Source organism: Diprion similis, chromosome 10 (assembly GCF_021155765.1).
Source record: "Diprion similis isolate iyDipSimi1 chromosome 10, iyDipSimi1.1, whole genome shotgun sequence".
Classification (NCBI taxonomy): Eukaryota; Metazoa; Arthropoda; class Insecta; order Hymenoptera; family Diprionidae; genus Diprion; species Diprion similis.
Genome location: NC_060114.1, coordinates 21,146,946 through 21,167,221, shown reverse-complemented (window position 1 = coordinate 21,167,221; position 20,276 = coordinate 21,146,946). Strand labels below are relative to the sequence as shown.

Genomic DNA, 20,276 nt, shown 5'->3' with positions numbered 1-20,276 from the left:
GAATAATTTCTGTCAAGATTAACCTGGTTATTCGTTAATAGTCTTACAGGTGTGACGTGGATCCACGATGCAATTTGAACTTAACCTAATTACCGGGGAAATTAGTTTTATTGCCGATGGCAATCGTCGATAGGTCTCTAAGTGGATAGATTCCACATTATCATTTTTGCGTACATGTATGCCATGTGTGATTTATTTTCGTATGTAGATTATAGGTATTTGCTCGTCAGCGTCCACTGTAACGAGCTGCAGTCTACATGTATTCGGCTCAACCCTCTTCTAGTGATCAGGAACTCTGATTGAGGAGGTTATAGAGCCAGAGCAAGTTTTGCGCGGGAAACATTCCTTCCTTCGGACAACATTCCGAGTCAATCATTGTTCACACACAGCATGTCATGAAATACGTACAGCATGGAGTGCTTAACTATACATCTGTATCCTTACAGCAGTTATAGTAAGGAAAGCAGAATCAGTTACAAAGGATATGGAAATATAATAGATCTTGATTACATAGTATACATTATATTCGCTCTATTGGATACTATTCTATTGAATAATCTGGATATCAATTTAGCACAATACCGCTGTGCCTATAACTATTATAATTTGTATATTACCCGATGAAATCCACCGATGAAATGGGCTTTCGTACGAGGGATCACATAAATGTATGCAATCTGCAAGCTTGCTGCAGACTTTTGTTCTCGACGAGTATGTAAACAGCGTATACACACCTATAGAATCTGGTATCTGGCTTGAAAATTAATATAGCTATGTGGTCACGATGTAGAGTTTGAGAATCCCTGTTAGGTTAAGGTTACGTTAGGTTAGGTGGATACAGCCAAAGATTGATATACGTATACTACTTCTTCGTGCATATGCGGGATGCGATAGGAAACCGGGACAACGAGGGCATCGGTAACGGGCTATGCGAACACACCGTTCTTTTGATAAGGAGTCGCCTTTATTTTCAGGAGGAGTAAATATACCGAACCGCTTAGCATTTTAGCGGGTTCAAGAGGGCGAACGCACACGAAGAAGTTGAGAAAAGCTCTAGAAACTTGCGATATACATTCAAATCATCTAGATAACGGCGGTTTAACAAGGATACGCAGTATTCGCGTGTATAAATTTATTCAGCCGAACTGCTTCGGAGCTGTACGTTGTATGTACGGCCCTGAAAACTGCGGCACTATAGTGAATTCATACCATGGGTATAGTGATGCCAAAGTACATGCACTACGTATTGTAGGCGTCAACGTGACAAAGGTCTCCATTATGTTCGATGATTGGATATATCAGTTTATATTTGTCCGCTGAAATTCACATAATCAGCAAAGTTGGAATTAGCAAAAGGGTCGCTAATCGTCACATTGCTTTCGAGAATTCGTACGTACAAGGTATTTCGCAGAGGCGTACCGAATTGAGGGTGGTCACATCGCCCTTTTCTTTCCTGATTCGAATTGGTTATCACCGATCTTGCTGCACTCTCTTTGTTGATACTTCGCAAATTATCGTATGATCTAATACCCAATGACTCTACTTAGGCGAAAAGTTTCCAAGTTTGGAAAATTAAGATACTGCAAATCACAAAATAAATTATAAAATTGCATCAATTAATTTTCTCTCACGGTCAATCGGCGCTCTAGCGCGACGGCCCTGAGTTCAAGGTGGAACTCGGTCGTAGTTTGAAAGAGCCAATGGTATCTTCGCTGAAATTCACGCAGTTGCTGGAAGGGGCTGCGCGTCGGGTTTGCGCATAACTCTGTAATTCTCGACCATAGCAGCGCCGCGAGTGTCCATTTTGTTTCATTCGTTGATCCCGGCTAGTCGACGCTGGTGCAAGTATATTCCCCGTTTGCTCGGAGTTCGGCAGTACGTAGTATTCAGGAGCGACGCGTTAGATAGGGGGCAAATAAGTGGCAGTGGCTGTCTTGCTGCGGAGTTTGTGTCGCCCGGTATACTAGACCGAGAATTTATTTTATAGTCATAGATTCACGTTTCTCTTTGACTTTAGCGATCGAGATTGTGTCGCCGGTGAACTATTCGTGTTCTTGGCGAAAATAATAATAAAATAATAATATTATAGAAAAATTTACGAGGCTTAACTAAGCGTCTATATATTCGATTTTTTAACCACCGTATTCTTGGGTGATAATCTGTCGTTTACCAAGATGGCCGAACTACAGGGCACGCCGGTTACTCAGGACGCACTGTCCGTGGCCCAACTTGAACTTGGAGGAAATCCCAATGCCTTGGCGCTGCGTAGGCCATTCGACCCCGTCGCACATGATCTTGACGGTACTTTCCGCCTGACACGTTTTGCTGATTTGAAAGGATGAGGGTGTAAAGTCCCTCAAGAGGTTCTCGGTAAACTTCTTGAGGGACTACAGGCGGACGATAATAACGTCCAAGATCATGAGCATGCCCATTTTATGCATATGGCTATTCCGCGCATTGGTAAGTGGATTTCGTATCATTATCCATTCTTCTCATTATGCATGGTCACTCTTTGTCACCCCGGATCACTGTTGTATCCACTGATTAACCAAGCAGCATTTTTTAATTATTCGAACCGCTATACGTTTGCATGATTACTTACACTCTCATGTACAGAAAATTCACGCTTACCCCGCCAATGGATACAATTTTTGGAAATGGCGACCAGCCGGCCGGCCGGCGCCGGGCGTCCATCCGCCACGTTGTCAATTCCCGCCTATTTTTTTTCTCGTAGCGCGGTCCGCCGCCATTATGTTGTCCGAGCATCTTTTCACGATGCCATTGTTTCCCATACATCTCAAGAAGCCGCATGAATATTCGTACATTCGTCGTTTGCAGTCTCAACACGTTACACGATGAATCTTATAACTTTTTTCACTTCTTATTCATTTTTTTTTGCAGGTATTGGCATGGATTCCTCCGTTACGCCGTTGAGACATGGTGGTTTGAGCCTTGTACAGACAACAGACTTTTTTTATCCTTTAGTAGATGATCCTTACATGATGGGTAAGAGGATTTCAAAAACGATTGAAAATGAATTTGATTTTACATATAGCAGATGAAATTATTTCTTTGTTTTTTTTCTTATAGCCTGTCTCTTGTGTTCCTGCAATTGAGAAGACATAAATAGGCACACATCGTTATTACAATAATATGTGTATATATATTAGTTTCATTTTTCATCGCTTTGAGTATGTATCGTCAACGAGCAGAGAAATGTTATGTTTTTTTCTCAGGCAAAATTGCGTGCGCCAACGTGATCAGTGATCTGTACGCTATGGGTGTCACGGAGTGCGACAATATGCTGATGCTTTTGGGAGTCAGCACCAAGATGACTGAGAAAGAAAGAGACGTCGTTGTTCCACTCATAATGAGAGGCTTCAAGGACTCTGCTCTTGAAGCAGGGACGACTGTTACTGGTGGTCAAACTGTCGTTAATCCATGGTGTACTATTGGAGGTGTTGCCTCTACAGTTTGCCAACCCAACGAATACATCGTGTATGCAAAATAAGTCAAGTCGTTTAAATCGAGCGTCCAATGGCTTTTCCAGGACCATGGCCGATTACTTTTCCTAATTATCTATAAATGTTTCCTAAAGATGAAAAGTTATTTTGATGATATTTCATCAATCTTAAATTGACTCTTGGTCCATTGAACAATTTTCTTTTTCTCAATCCTTTTCTTGGCAACATTTAGGCCGGACAACGCGGTTGTTGGGGATGTCTTGGTGCTAACAAAGCCGCTCGGAACCCAGGTTGCGGTCAACGCTCACCAGTGGCTGGATCAGCCCGATCGTTGGAATAGGATCAAACTAGTAGTCAGCGAAGACGACGTGAGAAAGGCATATCAGCGCGCAATGGACAGCATGGCTAGACTGAACAGAATAGGTACATTTTAGTGTGATATCAGGACACGAATAGATTTTTAAGAGTTCTTTTTTATTTGCCTGACCATATACATCGGACCATTTTGCAATCCTGCATGGTCTGACAACACTACCAGGCATAGAATAATGAGTTAAGGATTCCATGGCGCTCTGATCTTGTTCACCGGCAGTAGTCGTCACAAATTCCTTGTACATGTTTTATTAAAATTCAGTTTCGTTTTGTAGAGGTTTCCAACGTTCATGTGTTTCTTACAGCTGCCCGACTCATGCATAAATACAATGCACATGGGGCAACAGACGTCACAGGCTTTGGCCTCTTGGGTCATGCTCAAAATCTGGCCAAGCATCAGAAGAATGAAGTTTCGTTCGTTATACACAATCTTCCGGTTATCGCTAAAATGGCAGCAGTTGCTAAAGCATGTGGTAACATGTTCCAGTTGCTTCAAGGCCACTCCGCAGAGACCAGTGGCGGATTGCTCATCTGTCTTCCACGAGAACAGGTTTGATATAAAGATAATGAAGAATAATCGTAAGAATGAAAAAACTTCAACCTGCTGAATACAGTAGGGCATTTTAGATCAGTAAAATGTTCTAAAGAACGAGCAGGAATATAAATTTTGAGGATTCCCAAGCTGAGTCAACAATGTGTTGACTCGGTGTCGTCAATTCTTAAACAATCGAAATTTTCTCTTAGTCTACGCTTGATTCCAATGAGGTGTATCCAAGCTTTATTTTCGGCGTTTGTTTTTAGGCTGCTGCATATTGTAAGGACATTGAAAAACAAGAGGGTTATCAAGCATGGATCATCGGGATCGTTGAGAAAGGTAATCGTACAGCAAGGATAATCGACAAACCGCGAGTCATCGAAGTACCCGCGAAGGAAAAAGACGGTGAACTCTGGTAGAGGGGTGATCATATGGAGATTATATTATACGAGTTGGTATCACGGATCCAAGGTGGTCAGATCTTGCAGTGTTGATGGCTGTTGGCTAACAATTATTGTAAGATCGCCACGAATATTGATCGGATTATCGAATAGACGAGCACCACTTTGTGTCACCCAAGTTCTTGGGGAGCTTGATAATATCGAATATACATAAATATATATATATATATATATTTATGTATGTATATTATATACACATATATATACATGCATAAATATATATATATGTGTGTGTGTGTTTTTTTTATCTTATACAACAAATGCTCGTACAACAACACATGTATAAGATGAAAACGAAGGAGCAAAGGAAAACAACACCAGTAAAACAAGTTAATGAAGAGATATCATCAGCTATTATATATATATATATATATTATACATATATAAAAAAAACATAATTACTATAAAAAAATAAAACGACGGTTTGCTTTTATACAAGACGAAACTGTGGTTTTTTTTTCATTTGTGATCAAATTTCAACGTTGAGTGCATCCGGAAATGAGAGCTTTCATCTAACATTAAGATTATAATAATTTTCAATTACATGCAACAAACGGAAAAAGGAAGTGAGGGAAAAAATAAATATTCAATTCAACGGTTACGTGTAATTATGTTTACTTATTACTGATTTTGGCAATTTTTTTCCAAGTTCCTGGGTCTTTGCTTTCTTTTCTCAATATTTCCTAGTTGTTAACCATTAGGGGCGTAGCTATTATGCATATGCTTAGAGAAACAACGGAAAGATTAACTCTATTGTAATGAAACCGAAATTTATCTGTAAAGTTGACGACCAAACAATGAGGTCGAGTTAACTAATTTCCTATAGATAATAATGATAAATGAAAGAGAGAGGAATCAAAGCCAAAACTGATGACTAGCCAGGCAAGCTTGGCTCACCGAAGTGTTTTCTCGTTGAAACAGATCTCAAAAATCGTAATTCGAATGTTTATTACACCCGGATTACCGCAATTACCGAATCCGGGTGAGTTATAAGTTGCATATCGCGATTGACTCAATCGCTCTAGTTTTCGTAAAGTATTTTTCCTTCGTTATTCATATTAAATAATGTAATACCGTGCTTTTCTGCAGACTGAATTATTCGTATCCTATAAAAGGTTTCTCAAATCAGACCGTAATGATTACGCGAGCGAATTTGTAAACAAACGTCAGTTAACTTTGAGAATGACGGGGGTGAAATTTGTCATATTAAATTTTAATAAAGCGCTACTTTGTCAATAACACAGTCGTCTCTTTGTTCTTGCCCTTCGCTATTTGATCGTACGACACCCTTCTAACCTAACTGTGATGTGGGTGTGTTTGCATGTATTAAATTCATACGTGGGTCACAGGGTAAAATAGGTACACGATCGTCAAAATGGCGGTATTGAGACCGTCGACTAGGTATCACGGAGGCTCCAATTTTAACGTTCAAACCGTACTTGGGTTTTGCCCGAAGTGGTCGTACAGCAGCAGAAAACCACCTCTAGTGGACTTGGACGTGATGAAATAAAATTATCGTTGTCATGGAGTTTGGTTTTAGTGCGTCTGTATCATTTGATATATGCAGGTTTTGGCTGGTTGACAAGACAGCGCCACGGTCGGAAGTTCGAAATATATTGCTTGGAAAGCTATTCGTAAATTAATAATCTTTGGATGATGCTTTGAGAATTGAAACGGCAAAGATTTGAACCCAAATAATTTGATACTAGCCTCTGGAATGGAGAAATACGTTGTGGTCGGAAGGATTGGCGAAGGCGCACATGGGCTGGTATTGAAAGCTTATCACATCGAGCAGGGCAATGAGGTGGCGTTGAAAAAAGTATTGCTCAAAAAGATTGACGAGGGCATTCCGACCTCCGTATTACGAGAAGTCAAGACACTGCAAGAGCTGAGACACCGGAACGTAAGGAATAGCAGCACAACTGCGGATCGATTTCAGCAATTTTTAATCATCTTTATGATCGACATCCACAGGTAGTTGAGTTAATCGACGTTTTCCCAGTGGGATTGGATTTTGTCATGGTATTTGATTACATGCCATCCGGCGTGTGGGAGATAATTAGAGACTCGGAGAGGCCGCTCAACGATTCTCAAAAAAAAACTTACGTGAAGATGTTATTCGAGGGCGTATCGTACATGCATGCAAATAATGTTATGCACAGGGTGAGTTTGGAGGGTTTAAACAGTGTATTCGAATCTACACCTGTGAATAACTTACACTGGTTTGAAAAGTCGCTCATCATTTTATGCACATGCACCAAACTTCAATGTCTTCAGACTTTGCACGATTCTCACGGATCGGCATAAAGATGACAGACAGAATGAGCTCTGACACCGATTTACAGAATCGTTAATCGTCTAGATAGATTTCAACAAGCATTCATCACGTTTGGCTGATCAGTTTAATTGAATTAAGAATTACAACACATGAAACTCTGGTTTCGCAGGACTTGAAACCCGCAAACTTGCTTGTAAACCGGGAGGGCGTGTTGAAAATAGCCGATTTTGGTCTTGGCCGATTGGTCTGGGACGACAACAGCCATTCCTATTCGCACCAAGTTGCAACCCGATGGTATCGAGCACCGGAATTGTTGTACGGAGCGCGTTATTATACCACAGCTGTAGACATATGGGCGGTGGGATGCATTTTCGGAGAAATACTCAACAGCGCGCCTTTATTCGCCGTAAGCGTGGATAGAAGAATTGCTATCGTCTTTATCCCTAATTGGTCATGCTTCAGTATAATCGCATAACGGTATCACACAGGGTGAAGTTCACCCCAGATCCAACCGCGATATCCTGCTGCAACAATGAGTTCTAAAAATCTAAAAAAAATATCTAGGTATTGTTTGAGGATCACAGAAAAAGCTCGCTTAATTTTCCTAACCAAAATTGATTGTTTAAATATTGTAAAACATCGGCAAAGTCAAGGTACCAAGGGACTCTACTATGCGAGTTTGAAAAACGTTTGGGATTACTTCATCCCAAGTGACCAATTAGGGTTATGCACGCAATTGCGCACCTCAATCCTTCGCCGTGTTTCAGGGAGAAACGGACATCGAGCAGCTGGCGATTGTTTTGCGATTGCTTGGCTCGCCGACGACGGAATCTTGGCCCGATTTGACTACCCTTCCAGATTACAACAAAATCACATTCCCGTGCCACAAGGGTTTGCCCTGGGATTTGATCGTGCCAGATGCGACACCGGATGCTATAGATCTGATCAAACAGCTTCTCGTTTACAACTCATCGAAACGCTTGACGGCATCATCGGTGTGTGAGATTCTTAGTTTTCGGCGAGTGTAAACCGACAAGGCTATTCCTTTTGGCAATAAAAGCACTCCATCATCTTCAACGACTTCTTATTTCAGGCACTAAAGCATTTGTATTTTCATTCGCGACCGTTCCCCTGCCCTGAATCTGCTTTGCCGAAACCACCGCCGGATCATCGGGTTCAAGTGAAGCCGGAAGAAGTTAAAGGAAACTTGCAACGTACAGTTTTGTTTCAAAATTTGTTGAGCATCGTGTAACGTCGTTAATCTTTATACGGCGTCTGACTGTTATCCAAGGACTTCTATTTGGCTTAATTTTAGAGCGGCAATACCACTAATTCCTTCGTAATCGCCCCAAAGCCTTAAGACAAAATGGCGTTTTTCTTTGATTTTTTTTTGTCCGAGAATAGAGTGCAAAGGCACGGCTCTGTGGAAAAGAATAAAGAATATCAGTAACAAGAGGCGTGAGTGATCGACGGTAGCTGCCGATGGTCCTCACATTGCATAAATTATAAATTTTATAATATATAAATATATATAAATGATCAGCAACTTTTTTCCATGTTCATTACTATATTAGGTAATTTAAAATTTATTATTGTACAGTAGTAGTAGCCTAGTGATTATGTGTAGATCTTAGACAACAACCATATGGGTAATTATTGATTAAAGATTCGTTAAAGAAATAAAAAAACACAATCGTCGCGTGAAACGAATTTTTATATCAAGATCTGATGATAGTAATTACGATATTCTTAGTAAGTGCAATGACATGCACGAGAATGTCAATAATGATAAAAGACGGCGGAAGTAATACCAGTAATAATAACAATAATTATGACAATAATGACACTAGAATATAGTTTCACGTGTAAAATGCTTACAATATTGTCTCACAAAATGTGTCATGAATATGATACCACCAGATGAATAATCGTCCATATGGCTGTTGCTTTGACATTTATATCTGCGTTATTGTAATTTGTCAAAAATATATTGTTCAATTTAGTCTACCCTATTGTTGGTTTTCTTCGCGCTGAAGCGACGATAGTTTTGAAAAGAATTTTTCTTTCAGTACGTTGTTGAACTATTATCTTTTTTCTTCGCTTTCTTTTTTCAATTTATCCGTTGTGTCATTTATTGCAACAGCACCTCTGATCGTGATAATACTTGCAAGCGTTTTGTAATCGTTTGTTTACTCGAATGTACCGGTAGTATAGATTCACTGCAAGATAAAAATATTTTGAAGCTAAAACTGAGTCAAGTGTTTTAGTTTTCTTTCTTCCTTCCGTTTTCTTTTTTTTTCCTTTATGTCTTTCGAGTTTTTGTTTTATAAGAAAATAATGAAAATCTTTGTTGACAACGAAACCAACAACACGGGCAGTAAGTAGCATATAAATATTCAACTGTTTTGCATCAATATTCAATTTTCTTCGTACATAATATAAGCTAACCATTTATTTTGTTACTCTCCTATTACCCTATTCGTAGCTAAATTTGTTGCTTTTACAATAATTTAATTTTGTAATTGTAATATTATTATTATCATAGGTAAAATAGCATAATAATAATATATTGTATTTATTATTTTGTAAGATTCGTAATTATATTATCAGGAATACCTATCCTACACTCTATTCAGTTTAATGTGATCCTAATAACTTTTCTTGTACTGCTTGCTTGTTTGCTTTTTGAATCTCGAATAAAATAGTTCCATTCATATTAATGCTTTTATATTCTAAATCTATACATCAAATAAGCCACAAAATCAGCCCAAACATAAGACAATTACTCAAAAGTATTAAACTCTATACTTGGGTGAATAAGAAAGGGATTAAATTTCGTATCGCTGCTTCGTCTCGTAGCGAAACGCCATTCGCGTAAACATTAGAGAATCGTAGTAAGTTTGGGCGGATTGAGACAGCACATTTTTTAAATATCACTTCAGTGATTAATGTAAGACGATTTTATATGAGACAGCGATTTGTAAAACGTTAGATTCTAGATTAAACTTAAATATTCAATTTTTTTTCGTCTATTTTATGATCACAATAATCTAAGAGAAATAGTGTTCCTCAGCCACACGCACGCCTATTGAATTATTGGAAAAATGTCTAAATACTTAATCGATCATCGAAACTTTATAACACACTCATCCACTTTTCTTATCATTTGTTTTGGTAGAGTAAACACATAATTCGTAAAATCGTAGTAAACGCTGCATTATATGAAACCCAGCGAAGTTCGTATAATTAATGTTCAACGATTTCGAGTCATTGGCTTAAGAACACTACTGCACAAACACAATTGAAAAATATATTATCCTAGGTCTAAATTGATTAATCTAATGGAGTATGTAATTGAAAAAAAGCTATGGCATGTACGGCTATCGATTAACAGGGAAATTTGGTTAATTTCATTGCCATTCGACTGAGCTCCTAAGTTTTACATTAAATACAACAAAAAAAAAAAAATTCTGTTCTTTCTCTCTTTTTTTTTTTTTTTTTTTTTAGCGTTTTTCTTCTTTTGTTCTAGAAAAATCTTATTAGAACGCATTTCACTATTATTATTAGTATTAAATGTTGTTTATGTGAAAATGAATTTCGTTCATTTATTTGACAGGAGATGCGCGATATTATTGAAAGCTATATAGCAGCTGATTGACAGCATATTTTCTCTTCCTTTCTTTCGTTCATCCATTATGCGTATATAAATGTAACGAAAAATATAACGTTACAGACGAGCCGAGCCCATCCATATCATACAAGAGTAATTGCATATTTTATGTATACATTATAATTGTTTGTTCACTTGTAATCTGGGAATTGAACTAACAAAATGAGAATATTTCTTTTTTTGGCCTCACATATTTTCTTTGCTTGTTTCTTTTATGTCCTTCACTATAATAGTTACTAACTTTAAGCGATACATAAGTGAACAATTGTTTGTTTATTATTATATTTTTTATTTTTGTTTTCGTTCTTTCCTTCTTTTGATAGTTTTTCTTTTCTTTCTTTCTTTCTTTTCTTTTTTTTTTTTTTTTTATACTTCATCCAATGACGTAGAAAAAAGAAAATCTAATTGAAAACTTGATCGCGAACTTTTCGTGATTCTATAATGTTAAATATTGAGATAATTAAGTAAGATTTATTCTCGTTCAATACCCTTATCTCGCACATTTCAGCATTGAAAAATATACATATTATATGTACGTGCATATGTACACATGTATGTATGAGTAGATACTATCGTGAGCTTCTATGATAATCGAACCTTTCGACCGTTAATTGTAATTTGTGAATGAATCTATGTACGCTTATTGTGCGGTGCGGGTATTACAACGACGGTTATAAAAGTATAATATTAAATAAAGGTGAAATTGATGACGATAATAACACATGTAGTAATAATAATAATAATATTATTAATGATAATAATAATAATAGTCTTTAATGTTGATTTTATTTTGATATTTTGTGTCTATGAAGAAAAAATTTGATAACCGCCTATCTATCCTAGCCACCTAAACTAGTACTGCTCGTCGTCTTTCTACTTCTCCTTGCTTGCCTCCCTCGTCTACCCGCTTAACACGATACATATTTATTTCATAGTAAATTGAAACAAATCGATATACAAACTGTACATGCATACGTATATGTAACAGTGTATGCGTGTATGTATCTACGTATGTACGTATATACCATTTTTTCGGTATGAGCAAAATTTATAGAGTAAATTATTAAATCGTACACGTGTGGTTTAGTTAGGTATCCGTTGCAGCTTACAAGTACTTGTACGCAGCTCGAAACACTGTAGAAAAATTTTAAAGCACTCTAATACGCGTTCCCTTGATTCCTACAGAAGTCAAAACTTACGCCAGTCAATTTAGATATTTTTACACACCAGCCGTCGAGGGTAAACAATGTCTTTGACAGATGCTCAACTCTTCTGACTTTGCGTCTATACAATATTAAAATTGAATTTTTAGTTTCATAATTAGTACGCAGTTAACATTTCAACACCGTTCTTCTACTCGAAGCATTCGTTACTATTATTTATTTATTTATTTATTTTTTTTCTTCTTCTTCTTCTTCTTCTTCTATCATTTATGTATATATTTATATAATATGTACGTATAGAAGCTTTTTCTTAATATGAAAATGTAAAAGCGGCGATAAAATAACGTTAGGTTAGTGTTATTACTTGCTTGAATGAAATATCTCCAAACATTCATAGGTACATCGTATGTCCGCATTTTTCTTTCAACAGTACAAGTTTTAATTTTCATTTTCTTATCTTTTTGCTTGTTCATTCTATTATACTCGCAATTACGAATTCAACCGTTAGATGTTTGCAAAATTTACAATTATCGAGATCGGATCGGAGAGAAAAAAAAATATCCAATTATTTCATTTGGATTTCTCTTTCTACGCGAAATCGGCGATAAAAAATTATCAAGTCTGTGTGGCGAAAAAAAAAATAAATAAATAAAAAAAATGCTCACTGACAGTCGCTATAAACTTATCCGTCCAGTATCAGTACCCTGATTTTTTTTCCTATCTCTCTCTCTCTCTCAACACTGTGTCACCGAACAAATGTACCTATTATCGCGATAACGCGAGTACAACGTGTAGAAAAGGAAAAGTTACACGTGCGTGAAAAACTCAATACTGCAATTTTTATATTTTGACTGTGTTTTAGAACACATGAAATGCGCAAATAATACAAAATAACAGTTAAATTCTGTTCCTTTTTTTAAATACATTTTGAATGGAAACTTAGTTCAGTGAAATAACACACACACACACACATATATGTCAAGGTACTATTCCTTCATCAACTGTTAGAAACAAGTTAGATATAAAAGCATGATATATATATACATATATATATATATGTATAAGGAGGAAAAAAAAAAACGATTATCGGAATGCAAAATTAATCAATCGTCAAAGGCAATAGAGTTGTACGAATAAAAGAAAACAAGACAAGACAAAGGAAAAAAAAAAAAAAAAAAAAAGGAAATAGCACGGGGAAAAAAAAAAGATATTTAAGAAAATCAACGACAAGTATAATAAAGCGAGATTTTCAATTATTAAGGCGTGTTTACCGTATACTTTCGTCTCTCGATATATCATCATTTTCAACGACTATTCCTATCCTATTTCAACCTTATTTCAGTTTCTGTTTCGTTCGAAACTGCGAGTGGTATAATTGTGGTATAATAATTACCAAATGCTGCTTTTTTCTTTCTCTTTTCAGTAAAAGACAAGTAAGATCCTTCACCGTTTTAAAATAATAAATGCATTAATAAAATTTCAACGAATTATAGCTCAGGCTTGACTGGTGGAGGCGACTGGTGTCTGGCAGTACGGACATTCACGCTGGTTCGGTGCACAACCCGAACACACGACGTAGTGGTTGCACGGCGACAAAGTAACCGTTCGGTTCTGTTCCTCGCAGACCATGCATTTTGTTGCAGTTTCAAGGTAGAGTACCTGCGAACATAATCTATGCCTCAACAGGGAGCGATTTCGTCTTATTCGACGACTAACCAAGGCGGAAGCGATTCCTATACAGAGATAACCGATGATTGTACGGCAAAGAAATCTCGACGAATCGGCAAAAGATAAAAAGTTTTCAACGCGCGCCTCTGCTCGCATATTAATTGACAACCAACAATTTTTCATTAAACAGGTTTGTTTGTGTTCTTTACCTTTTCTACTTCCTCAAGATCGGACCGTAGTTGAGATTGCAGAGATTTCAGCGTCGCTATGGACAGTGATCTGAGCTCGCTGGTCCTTCTCAGGGTATGAAGATAGGGGCCGCCCACTGTCGCTTCGTTTTCAACTCTCAATGCTTTTACCTGCAACAAGGCCTGCAAGCAATCCATACTCTAAAGTACAATGCATCTCTCTTGCGATTGAACAATGATTTTTCACAATGGGGAGTTTTCTACCAAGTTTCCCACAAACTAAGAGAAGTTTACTCAATAATCTTGAAAATTTGTTAATATTAAACAGAAAATTATTTTTTTCACCGTTCAGCGATCAACGAAATACCTTAATATTGCAAAGAATTCAAACCTAGACTATTTTCTGCTACTTGAAAGGCAAAGAGAGCGGGAAAAAAAATATTGTCTATCACTATTTACGGATGCTGGTGGAATGTATCGGTATTTTCACAAGAGGTGATTAATATGACTTATACTGCAATTACTGACATCGTAAACGTGGGCAATTGATAGCATAAGCGTGTCGGAACTTGAGTGGAAAACTCCCCGATAAAATGGAGGATAAACAATCACCTCATCCCTCTGTTGTTCGGCAATAGACGCTTTACGCTTAGCTTCTTCGCTTTCCAGCTGCCAGGCTGTACACGCAGCTCTTGCCTGGTTTATGCGCTCGTCCCACGTCGCGAGTTGTGCACGACTCGAAGTCAGCTCTTCCCGGAGCCTTTGAACCTGATCGAATTCAACGAACGGAGGCTTGAATAAAAATCCTCGTCATCGATCGGAATAAATTAATTTGGTTCGGGTCGTTTCTTCTACACATTTGCCCGTTTTTGCTACCCTTTGTATTATTGTCTGTTCATTTTAAAGGGAAAAAAATTTGACCGGTCGCTTACTCACCTCTGATAGTGTGCCTGTATTGCTGGGACTAATGGAGAATGCGTTGACTAAGGGCGATGCTGGGAGTGGCTGAGCACGAGACGGAGACATGCCCTGATTTGCAAAGTCGAATAAACTGCTGTTGAATCCGCTGAGTTTCGAGGCAGAGCTACTGAGCTGAGAGATGTGATTGCTGAACGGATCCGAAGCTTGGCTCATGAAAGGCATCGTCTGTGGAGAAAAGATTGGACGTGAATTAGAAGGTGAAAATAAGTGGGAGTAATTTTATTTAGCGAGTAAATCGAATCGAGGAAACTCAGTAGATTTAATCAATGTCTATCTCATTACCGATTCCATTGAATCTTGGTGAGAAAATCTTGATCCCGTAAGAAAACCGGCGGACTGTAATTGCTGAAGAGGACTGGAAGTAGACGGTGAAAAATTACTGAGTACAGATCTTTCCGTCATTCCAGGTATATTCACCGGAGCTGAACTTCCCAGTAAACCGGAGCTAGCCAATCCAGCCGATATAGAATTGCTCATTGGTGAATTACTATCTCTATGAATAGAGTCTACTAAGCTCAACGGGTCGTCCAAATGTATGTCATCCAGTGCATTGCCTAAAAATATGGGCAAACATTTGTACAGACGATTAGAAATGAACGCAGTCCGTTTTCTGATACGTTTAAACAAATAGCATTATTTTCCATCAACTGATCCAGATTATTCGTTCAACATACCGATAACAGATTCGACCGTATCGCTAGGGTAGAAAGACGTCGAGCGAGGAGATACAGTCGAGCCCAAAGAATGACTACCGAGTGTGCCATTGAGGTTGAAAGCTATGTAGAGACTTTGTTTCCGCTGAGCTTTTTCAGCTTTATTCAAAAGAGGATCGCTCTCTATTGCCATCATTTGCTTCCTTATTTCACTCTAAAAAATCATAACGGATAGAGTATGAAGAAAAACAATATAGTTATTGAGCCATCTTCCAATATATATATATATATATATACATATATAAGTGGAATGTTATATTTACAGCTTGTAAGAGCGACGAGGAGTTGTAAAGTATGCTTGTGAGTTTTTGCTGAGCGGCCGCTGAAGCAGTTGAAGATGAATTGTGAAGTTGAGCTCCCGGCGCCTTGCTGTGAGAACTATTGCTCCCGACGCTGCTGGTCGTGCTGGCAGATTCTGAGACATCTCCCCCGCTGCCATTCTGAAACCCGGTAAACTGAACGAATCTGTGATTGTTAGTCGTCTGTCGCGGACGATGATGCGATAAAGTTTTGAAAATAAATCCACCGCATCCGTGCCATTGTCAGAGTTTTTTTCAATATATCCAAAGTTGCCTTCGGTCTCGTTTAGCTCGGACAATGAGTACGAAGCGAACGAAGAATAGAAACATTTAAACTTACACTGCTATCGCTCGGCGGTTTATCCTTGTCATGAAGCTTTTTGTCAGGCGTCAGAACGCTGCTTATTAGGTCGGCGATGTTGGTGCCGTCAAGAGGCACGGCCATGTCCCTCGCGAGGCTCATTTCTTCTGTTGGCAAGACTGCTCCATCAGCATACCGTACCAATTTTTCAATATATCAATCTTGAGCGATTCTCACAGCTAATTGTATATTTTAACACAAGACGAACCCAAACGACTCGAGCATAGAAGATAATGGTAATTGCCAATTAACTGACGAACTATCGACTAGATTTCACAGTGGAGAAGACTTTGTAAAATGAAACAGGAACTAACGACTTGACCGGTTTCCCCAAAAATTACGTGACTCGATTTTCATGCAGCCTGAATTATTTCAAATCTGAAACTCGACTATTTACTGTTCAACGTAGACACGATAAAATTTATGGAATTGTAAACTCGCTAAATGGCCGAAATTGAAAGTTATGAGTACATGAAAAATGAACTAAAAAATGAATCACAATAGACACATTTATTAGCATGATCTTCCACAGCTGGACTGAAAATTAATTTGTTTCAATGCATGCTTCGAAGGAAGGAGATTGCATTACGTGAGTAAAAACCAAGAGTAAAAAGTTACACAAAACAAAATAATGTGTTACGTCAAGCCAGTAAAGTACATTTATCGCACATCCTAAGCTAACAATCTTTATGAAAAGACATTGTTACGTACGATTGATGAGGTTACACTCACGGTCAACGTGTGCGAAGGCGCAAAATACGCCGCGAGGACAATAACCAGCCTGCTGTACGTCGTTGCACTTTGTGGACTTGTATATTTCGGGGTGAAATTGCTGCTCCGTGCGCGTGTGGCAATAAGTGCAGGCATCGCCTTGCTCGCAGTTACCAGGCTCACCCCATTCTTCTCCGTGTTTAACATTTGGACACGGTGTGGATCTTTGAAGGGATTTGAAATTGTAAAACAATATCTGCCAGGTCGATATCTAATCGTACGTCAATGCGTAGAGTAATTACAAAAATTCACCTGTACTTGTACTTCCTAGGGCTGCGCCTTTTGTCTTTGCTGTTATGATACTGCGGGCAAGCGTAGCCTTGCCTGCAGAGCCGGGGCGGTCGTTTGCACGGCTCGGTTTTGTAATTTCCTAGTACGTAATTGGTGTCCTGCCATTTGGGGTCTTCGTTCATGAGATTCCTCTCTTTGTCCAATATGTTTGGCCCGTTCGTCGACGAGTTTGGATCTGAATCTGGATTCTCGAGGGCCTGAATCTCCTTGATATCGTATACCGGTGGTCGCAGATCGTGATTTCCATGTGCAAACGCGCAGTGTGGACCATTTTTAACGCAGAAACCCCTTGAATCTGTGTCGTGAACGCACATGCAGGTTTTGTAGTAGCGGAGGTGATAACGTCTCTCCGTATCCCCCGCAGTACGGTGCAGAAATGGACATCTGAACCAGGCAGAAATTTAAAAACCCGTCATTCTACTTTGCCTTTGCATTCTTCATTATTGCAAAAGGTACCGATTGATTCGCGAATAACGTAATTACTAAACAAAGGATGTTAAAAAACTGAATCTTGTTTCAACCGATTGTTGTTGATTCTAATTACCAGAAATTACGAAGCAATTGATTTATCGCATTGAAATTTATCCTCTGAATAACGATTTGAACAAAAACACAGTTTTACAAAATTACATAGTTTCAAATAAAAATTCTGTAATGCAGAACCTGCATCCTTAAATATGATTAAAGTGATGCTATAGATATTTAAGCGAACGTTTTTATAATCCTTCCTACTCCTCAGAAATAACTGATTAATTCTTCAATCGTACGACGTGTAAAACAAACAATTTTATTCATTCCAAGGGAAGTGAATTCATTTTTACTAATATCGCCTATAGTTTGGCCAACTATAAGAAATCTGAGCAAGTTTTTAGGCAGTCTGTTAACCTTGAGGCAGTCGGAAAGCCACAATAGTGACCAGAGCCTAAACAACAACGTTGCACAAGGTGAACCTGATGCATTTTGACAATTTTTCCATCGAGTTATCAGCCCTCGATCGCTGGCGGTCTAATAGTTGAAAAAAATAGAAGTTTACGGTGCATCGTTCGACATAACTCTGACACAACAGAGATGATATGCGATTGGCAACGCCGGTAAGCAGGTCGCTTTGGTTCTGCACATGAACCAGTGAAAAAGAACAAACTAGGCGGTTGATTGAGTGTTACAACGGTTGTTGGTATACAGCAGGGATGGCCAACTTGATCGGATACTAGATCTATCGTTTACCGTCTACACTCTGTGCGATAAACAAATTTCAAATCCTTACTACAGAATTAAATGAAATATTTTTTGACAGAGTCACATATTGTTTTGTCCCTTGTCGCGATCGACTGGCCTCATAGCCAGGATCGTCCGTTCTACCTCGATCGACCGGCCAGCCATCCCTGGTATACAATATGGATTTATAATTGTTGAACCAACAACTGTGTAGAATAAATGATAATAATATAAAATATCACAAGGCATTTGGTTCTTTGTTGTTAGGATAAGTAGGAGAAAATCAATACCGACAGAGTTCCTTTGTTAAAATCAGCTCCTTGCGTGTATGAAAATGATGCGAAAATCGTCTGAAGAGCCGCGTCGGTGTGAAAAATTGGCGGGCAACGCGGTCCGAATGATGTAATAAAGTAATTTTCGAGCTCTCGAGGGTGGTTAAATATGGGCGACGTTAAAAAAAAATCGGGTGGGTGTTGGACGAGTGTGAAAAGGGGCGGGGGGGGGGGGGGGGGGGAGGAGGTCGGGAAGTACTCACTCGTCTCCGTCGGGGCAAATGCCGGTTGTCTCATCGTACTTGGTGCAGTAATTGTCGGCGCTGTAATTGAAGGTCCGATCACGTTTTTTTACGGGTCTTCGTCGCCGCTGGTTCATAAAGTGCCAGTTGAAGCAGGTGAAGGGCCTGTGCTGGGTGCATTTGCGTTGTATAAAGAGGGGGCATTGTTCCACGCGGAATTCCTTCAAATATCTGGAATGCGAATCCACAGAACTACACATTATTCGTTGTACACTGGACCGTGAGCACTGCACCACTGTCTGTCGTCACACTCGGGGGCCCCGCCAGGCACTACTTACGTGTAATGATTCGCCTTTTCTGTCTGAGCTGTCAACAAAGGTTTTGATTCGGACTTCATCTTGCGAAACGATCTATCGAGCATCCCAGGGGCGCAGGGTACGCGTCGCGGTCCGCCAATCCCTGGCCGTCCCGTGCGTCACGTGACCCCCGAATAATCACGAGTTTCAAGGTCATTGGTGTTTTGGTACCGAACGTAAACACGCACTCATGCCGATGCGCTTTACCCCCGCCGCCTAACACCTTTCCCTTCTCTTATTGTCAAACGATACGATGCTCTTATTACCGCTACGCGATCATCGAATTCCGTCGCCTATAAACGCGATGGAAATGTATTCCCCTCGACGTTGCTTCGAATCTTGCGTAATTCTAGAAACTCTCCTGCCTCGCACTGCAGTTCGATGCTGTCGCGTCTGTCGCTCTTGCGCTCGTTCATATGCGTAATTTCTTTGTGTTGCGGCGTCACTGGTTCAACACGCACTGCAATTGTCAGAATTGTTTGTACTGGGTCGACGCTGATATATCACGATATGGACGTCAGCCGGAGATTCTTTTTTCACTTTTAACCTGGTATCGTTTCCTCTACGAACAGATCGGTCGATAATTATTAGTTTCTTGATATTTTTATATCCAATTTTTCGCTTTCACACTAATACGCGCCCGAGTAATGATTTTATAATGTGTGCACACTTTTCGCCACGCATTTACGAGCGAGATAAAACGGTAGATGGCAGCACCTCGCGCTTGTTTGTGTGCTTTTGTCACGGGCTAACTATACAACGTTCGGTCGTGTTTGAAAATTTTCGGTACTGTCCATGAACTATATCCGTTCCTTTTCCTATGGCTGTATTCCAAAATGAGCTGCCTATGGGTAGCGCTGAAAATTCATGGACTCAATTCTCTAGAAGCGAGACAGAGATTACCGAGACAGTAGAGCGGGAAAAACATAGAACCAACGATCAGCGTCGGAACTCCCATTAAATGATCTAATGCTGA

General features: G+C 39.1%; 3 protein-coding genes across 17 annotated transcripts; 2 read left to right on the top strand and 1 right to left on the bottom strand.

Annotated features, from left to right (window-relative positions):
• Positions 1-2,103: 2,103 nt before the first annotated feature.
• LOC124412001 (inactive selenide, water dikinase-like protein) lies at positions 2,104-5,941 on the top strand. The gene is made up of 6 exons (XM_046891636.1): positions 2,104-2,460; positions 2,902-3,006; positions 3,237-3,498; positions 3,697-3,887; positions 4,142-4,386; positions 4,638-5,941. The coding sequence occupies exons 1-6, from the start codon at positions 2,175-2,177 to the stop codon at positions 4,788-4,790; spliced, it is 1,242 nt and encodes a 413-aa protein (XP_046747592.1). The 5' UTR covers positions 2,104-2,174; the 3' UTR covers positions 4,791-5,941.
• Positions 5,942-6,356: 415 nt separating this feature from the next.
• LOC124412005 (cyclin-dependent kinase 20-like) lies at positions 6,357-8,451 on the top strand. The gene is made up of 5 exons (XM_046891641.1): positions 6,357-6,735; positions 6,807-6,995; positions 7,280-7,516; positions 7,878-8,105; positions 8,204-8,451. Exons 1-5 carry the CDS (start codon positions 6,550-6,552, stop codon positions 8,360-8,362), a joined length of 999 nt encoding a protein of 332 aa, XP_046747597.1. The 5' UTR covers positions 6,357-6,549; the 3' UTR covers positions 8,363-8,451.
• A 4,829-nt stretch (positions 8,452-13,280) lies between these two features.
• Positions 13,281-19,981, bottom strand: LOC124411986 (putative E3 ubiquitin-protein ligase UNKL). Of its 15 annotated transcripts, none has more exons than XM_046891594.1 (12): positions 19,283-19,981; positions 18,966-19,196; positions 17,177-17,599; positions 16,865-17,088; positions 16,133-16,272; positions 15,757-15,948; positions 15,455-15,647; positions 15,063-15,334; positions 14,736-14,945; positions 14,412-14,591; positions 13,821-14,000; positions 13,281-13,602 (listed from the first exon to the last, which is right to left on the bottom strand). In XM_046891594.1, the coding sequence occupies exons 1-12, from the start codon at positions 19,363-19,365 to the stop codon at positions 13,438-13,440; spliced, it is 2,493 nt and encodes an 830-aa protein (XP_046747550.1). In that variant the 5' UTR covers positions 19,366-19,981; the 3' UTR covers positions 13,281-13,437. The 15 variants fall into 15 exon arrangements, with proteins under 15 accessions (XP_046747550.1, XP_046747555.1, XP_046747553.1 ...); XM_046891599.1 differs by having other exon boundaries at positions 13,821-13,982; XM_046891597.1 differs by having other exon boundaries at positions 15,757-15,933.
• Between the last annotated feature and the right edge of the window lie 295 nt (positions 19,982-20,276).

What these genes read in the sequence shown, in the direction of transcription:
- LOC124412005 (XM_046891641.1), top strand. Translation starts at nt 6,550, where the DNA reads ATGGAGAAATACGTTGTGGTCGGAAGGATTGGCGAAGGCGCACATGGG. An exon ending in CAAATAATGTTATGCACAGG is followed by an intron (nt 6,996 to 7,279) that starts GTGAGTTTGGAG and finishes CTGGTTTCGCAG; the next exon opens with GACTTGAAACCCGCAAACTT. An exon ending in ACAGCGCGCCTTTATTCGCC is followed by an intron (nt 7,517 to 7,877) that starts GTAAGCGTGGAT and finishes GCCGTGTTTCAG; the next exon opens with GGAGAAACGGACATCGAGCA.
- LOC124411986 (XM_046891594.1), bottom strand. Translation starts at nt 19,365, where the DNA reads ATGCTCGATAGATCGTTTCGCAAGATGAAGTCCGAATCAAAACCTTTG. An exon ending in CCTAGGAAGTACAAGTACAG is followed by an intron (nt 17,089 to 17,176) that starts GTGAATTTTTGT and finishes ATCCCTTCAAAG; the next exon opens with ATCCACACCGTGTCCAAATG. An exon ending in ACCAAGATTCAATGGAATCG is followed by an intron (nt 14,946 to 15,062) that starts GTAATGAGATAG and finishes TTTTCTCCACAG; the next exon opens with ACGATGCCTTTCATGAGCCA.